This window comes from Drosophila eugracilis, unplaced genomic scaffold (assembly GCF_018153835.1).
Source record: "Drosophila eugracilis isolate 14026-0451.02 unplaced genomic scaffold, ASM1815383v1 contig_1104, whole genome shotgun sequence".
NCBI classification, from domain to species: domain Eukaryota; kingdom Metazoa; phylum Arthropoda; class Insecta; order Diptera; family Drosophilidae; genus Drosophila; species Drosophila eugracilis.
Window position 1 is genome coordinate 1,217,859 of NW_024571881.1, and position 5,706 is coordinate 1,223,564.

General features: G+C 40.8%; 1 protein-coding gene across 3 annotated transcripts; it reads right to left on the reverse strand.

The window, feature by feature from the left end:
- Positions 1-3,643: 3,643 nt before the first annotated feature.
- LOC108104903 lies at positions 3,644-5,119 on the reverse strand. 3 transcript variants are annotated; one of them, XM_017211234.1, is made up of 5 exons: positions 5,005-5,119; positions 4,795-4,950; positions 4,611-4,736; positions 4,433-4,545; positions 3,644-4,325 (listed from the first exon to the last, which is right to left on the reverse strand). In XM_017211234.1, the coding sequence occupies exons 1-4, from the start codon at positions 5,065-5,067 to the stop codon at positions 4,468-4,470; spliced, it is 423 nt and encodes a 140-aa protein (XP_017066723.1). In that variant the 5' UTR covers positions 5,068-5,119; the 3' UTR covers positions 3,644-4,325; positions 4,433-4,467. The 3 variants fall into 3 exon arrangements, with proteins under 3 accessions (XP_017066723.1, XP_017066722.1, XP_017066725.1); XM_017211233.1 differs by having other exon boundaries at positions 3,644-4,336; XM_017211236.1 differs by lacking the exon at positions 4,611-4,736 and having other exon boundaries at positions 3,644-4,336.
- Positions 5,120-5,706: the final 587 nt, after the last annotated feature.

The window sequence follows — 5,706 nt, forward strand, 5'->3', positions numbered from 1 at the left end:
AATGTCACGTACTAAGAACGCAGCGACAACCTTTGCCACTTAAAGTTTTAAGTTCGCAGCGCAGAAATATGTTTTAATTCCATAATCAGCTTGCACTTGGCCAAAACCCGAAATCAATTCCCCATTGTTGTTACTCTACTGTCCTGCTAGAAAATCCCAGCATTTTGGGAAACACCAAATGCTGGTCACGTAGTATCCCCCTTGGAAAAGTGGGGGACAGCTGTTTGGGTGCACTTAGCATTGCTACATAATTTCTGATGGCGTCATTTTAAGAATTATGAATGCCACGTGACTTTTGCTGGGCAAATAAAAGAACCCGGAAATCAGGCAACAGGATTTTCTATGTTAAGCCAAGCATGGGAAATTCGTATTTGAAAAAGTGAGTCAGTGTGAAAGTGGGATAAAGTAAACTTTTAAGTTTAAAGGAATTATTATGATATTTGATAGGAAATATATGATTTCGGATATTAGATTCTTCTTAAGCTTAAGGCAATATATTTAGTAATTAATTGAAAACAATTTTATATAAATGAAAGATCTTTTAATATTACAAATGTAGTAACGAATCTCTGTGATTCCATCTTGATGCTTTAAGTGTTCCTGACTTGCAGCTGCATTTTAATTTATATCGTCTGGCTAAAAGGGCAACCTCCGGCAGAAAAACACCTCGGTGACCGGTCAAAGGTGTCACACATAAACCATTCAATCTGACAGTCAGCTGGGGAGATACCAGTCGTCCGGGATATATGTAGTGATATAGCAAAGCGATAGACAATGACAATGCCCAACGTTGACCGCAGTCAAACTTTCGATTTCACTTCGTTAACGTGGCGAGTTGGACACGTTTTTCCGCCCCTCCCTTCCTTTCCACCTTTTCGGGTGCTCCGCAATTTATTTTTTCTGCACATTTGTCGAGAGTTTTCCCTTCGCTCCATATTCATTTCGGTGGTGCAAATTGCGCACGAAACATGCGAGTGGTGAGTGCACAAAACCAATTTGTAATAAAGACGACGATGGCGAGGAAAACAGGGAAAAAGCGCAATGCCTTCATTTCATTGTTCATTGTGGCTCTACGAGGTACTTGTAAATTTTTTGTGGGTATGATGATGACTATATATGATCGATATACGGACAAGGGTTTTGCAAAATTTTTTCATTATTTTTATCGGTCTAACTTACACGTTAGTTAAAATAGGTCTCACAGCCAAAGTTTTTCCTAGATTTGAATTCAAGTTTTATATAAATTTAATTTCAAACTCAGTGAGGTATTACATTCCATATTCGGAACATTTTTGTCTTTGTTATGGAAAAAATACTGTTATTTTGGGGCAACATCAATACGGTAAATTACCAATGTATAAATTTCCCAGATTTGAATGACAATCGATTGAAAAACAAATATTGACATGCAGGATATCCCTTAGTCGATAAGCTTGACTGGCCCTTTATCGTAGTTAAGGAATAGGTGTCCAGAATGGCTCAGTCTGACGGAGTGGGATTATGCGGCATCAGAAGATGTTGACACATCACGCAGCCATCCTGGCATTTGAATGTTTTCAATTAACTTTATGTAGATAAATAGCCACAACTGGCCCCGTTGGCCAAGTTGTCTGAGTTGGCTGAAATATCTCAGTTGGCTTTAAGGACGACCAGAAGAACGAAACAAAAATGAAACATTGCACGGCTGTGAATTACGGCTGTGGGGATATAAAGGGGAGTTGGCGGAAATTGCATTATCAGCGTCAAAAGGCAAAGGACTGAAGCCCTCCGCTCTCCCTCCCTCCCTCCATCATTTTGGTGGCATGTTTTGCCGCCGGCTGCTGTTCCTGCCACTTCCTCCTGCACTTCCTGCCCGCCGAGACAATGAGTTGTGATAGCACAACTTTTGCAGCGGCGGCGTCGCGCGTTGCGCATAATTACCGTTGGGGCGGAATGGGAGCGGTTACTTTCCCGCTCGCTCAAGACTGATGAGCTGTTTATGACTTGACGCTTTCGCAGTGCATTTAATACCGTTATTGTGGAACATTTGTAACTAGCAGTTAATAACATTGCACAGGGAAAATAGAACGTTTTACTTAATACATGTAATTTATAATTATTGTTCAGCGTTAAAGAAACGGTTAATTAGTTGAATTTATACAGATGGCGCTGGAATGTCAAATTCGACCGTATTGTGTTTTTACGCGCTGGGCACACTGACACGAACCGTTACAACCACTACCTTAAGAAGAAAATAATAATATTTAGCAGTTATAAAGATAAATTAAGATATAGTTTTTTTAAGTAATTTTTTCTTTGTAAATTGAAAAATGGATTAGTAAAACAATATATTCCGTAGGCATGAAAAATTCTCTGAACCACATTAAATATTTCTCTCTCTGTTCCCCTTGCAGCTGCAAAATGGATTACGCTCGCTGGCCATTGTTCATTCCGTTTATATGAAATTTTAATGAATTGTAAAGCCAGGACATCTTGGAAGCAGCACACATGTGCCGCCGCCGCTGCTCTATCAGACAAACATTATGGCAGTCTCCACTTCAAGTTCAATAAAGTTGAGTGCCTGGCACAAATGGAAATTTTACGCAAACCCATCGAGGCGAAAGGAAAGAGCGGGAAAGTGCCCTTTAAAATCACTTTATTACGCCAGCGTGCGTAGGGGTATTTTTTGCCCCCCTGAAGTGTGTGTGTGGACACATATTGTTTGGAAGGAGGGCGACAATTTATAAGAAAATTCCTATCGAACGTTGGGCAAATGTCTTTTGGCCGATAAAAATGTACCCGGCACACGCTTTAATCATGAAAAATCATATTGAAAGCACCGGGCCCTGCACATGCTGATAACATGAGGCGTTTGCCAGATAGTGGGCGTGGCGGCAGCCATTAAATGAATATTTCAACAAATTTGCTTTTACAAGTATATTTAAGATCAGGCCAACGAGACTCACACAAAACAGCTGCACAATTTCCGTTGTAAACTTTGCACTGCAAAGTTTTTGTGTGCGACTTTTGACAACAACAAGAACCATGACAGTTGGGAGAGGAGAAGGCAAGTTTGGCTAATGGTTGAATCTGGAATACCCTTCCCTTGAAATATAATGGGAAATCAAAACTACTCAGAAAGATGATTGATACTTGTAAGTTTGGTTGAATAATGTAAGCTTGTTGATGAAAGGAAATTTGTTTTTCTAATTATCATCTCCTTCCATGTCTTGGGCACACCACTCTTCATACCCTTCTTTGACAAGTTGGAAGTTTCCGCCGCATGCATTTCAATTGCGTAGCCGACGCCGTCGACATTTACATGGCAAGTCATTGGGTAAAGTGCCCCCCTGTTGGCTGGCCACCCACTGGCATGGAAAGCATCTACCCATCTACCGCCTGCTCAGTGTCTTACATCTCTTTGACTCTAATAGATTTTAATCAGCCGCAGGACATTCGCCTGGACGACAAGGACAACGACAACGTCGACGACATGCTGTTATGGCCCCGCCGAAACGCTTGGCGACATTCGAAATTCCTGACCAGAATCCGATGAGAATCGCCGTAGGCTGATCAGGCCTTGCCTTTAATTATGCCAGTTGGGGGAATTAAAAACTCATTTTTCGGCCTTCATATCTTTGTTCGCATTTAAATTAGAGCCCAGAAAAGAGGGCATTGTTTCTGGCTAAAGGCTTTGAGCATTTCTTTTTTGTATAAAAATGCCAGTTTAGAGAGCGTTTTTCCACCCAATTTCCCGAGAAAAACCTTCGGGCAGCGCACACACCTCTAATGAGCCACTTCACATCCTTGAATCCTCGCTGCATTTCCAGCACTTTGACACGTTTCACATTTCTCGGAGGGTGTACACTTTTATTTTGCGTAATTGGCCAAATGCTGAGTGATGTGGCCAGCGACATTATGGCTGAAACAAATTTAATGCCCTTATCGGCATCCGTTCTTGGCCATAAAATGACCCGCTTTTCCGCATTTTCATCCATTCCGTTTCCATTGCCAATAAAAGTGTGAAGAGAAATGCGTGTAATGAGCATTGGACTGTGCGGGACCCAGACATCTGACTTCTGACCGACTGGTGAAAAGTGTTTTAAAATGCAAAGTATCATTATTTGTGGGCATCGTTAAATTTCATTTAAAGCTACGGAAATGGAGCCAACAGATGACCCCGGTCGGGGGTCACATCCTCGGCTCCTGCCCGCGCTTATCTTGTCATTGTCATCTTTATTGGCTGCCATTATCGTCCTGCGGGTGTCCATAATTCCGCATGTAATTTGATTACCCACACAACCCACAAATTGCCACGCCTGCCGATATCAACAACTTCATCAGCACTTTGAGGTCACTTTCCAGGGGTGGGAATATTGTAAGATTAAAGTGGGAAATTTTGTCATATAAACCTCAATATTGTTATATAAATAAATGTATTGGTAATACATACCATAATATCTATAAAAACATCACAAAAACCTTAGGTTAAAAGCCTAATTGAAACTCCCGAGTTTGCTCATGCAGCCGCATGCAGAACATAGTCGTCAGAACCGCACAGATTATCTGTGATAAAGTGATATAATAATTACTATACCTAATCAATTATATAATCAACTTTTTCGCATTACCGAAGACGCAGTATTGAGCTGAAACCATAGCTGAGTGAAGGCATCGGCTAGGGCTCGCGACAGGTTCACGCAAACTATCCACAGAACTATCTTAAAAAGGCAAAATGCCACCAAGACGATTAACAGCTAAAAGCATCTCAAAATATGAGTCTTGGTGATTCACAACGTCTTCAATTTTTCTTACCAGCCTAATAATACAGAGCGTATTCATAAGCGCTCCATACAGTCCTATTGTCATGAATACAAATGCAATAAAACACGCCCCAGAGTTAATCTTTATAAGAACCGGATTGGTGGTCGTGTTCACAGAGTCGGATAGTATTTCCATGACATCGAACGCCTGCGGATTTGGTCATGCGTATTGGTTCAACGAGCACCAAGGTATCCAACTCACTATGGCACAGGCTATTGAGATCAATAGTGCGATTTTGAGTATAATAGCTGGGCAGGCGCACATCCTTAAGGAAATCCAAATGACAATTTTTTCATGTCTAAAATGTCAAATTTTAATGAATTTTGGTTCAATTTTGATTATTAAATAAATTAAAAGTGACATAAAGAAAAAAGGAATATATCTTAGTGATCCTCTTTTAATGTTTTTAATATTTATAATATTTTAAAATTGTTTTAAGTCTTTCCTATAAAAATTGCTAAAAAGAGAACAATGCAAGTCAAGCCATCTAAATTGTCATATAATAACCCATTTCTTGGCCTGTGGTGTTACTAAAAATGTGACAACTTTGCCAACTTCAGCTAGTTATTTACAAGTGCTAAGCCGCAAGATGCTTAAGTGACGGAAAGAGGAATACTGAAGCTGAGCTAGAGGTCCTTGTAGTCCTGCCACATGTGTCGGAGTAACAGGGACGACAAAGCGGCCACCAGCAATGCCAACAACAGTGTTGACATTTTCCAGTTGAACGCACAAAAGCCGGGACACATCCCGGTGTCCCCCATCCTTGGGTCCTGTTTGTTGTTTGCCGTCTTGTATCTTGTATTTGGTATCTGGTATCTGGTATCTGTGCTGTGTGTCCTGCCTCTCTGTACCAAAATAATCGCCACAATAATCTGTCAACGACAGCTGCTGATGTCATAAAAA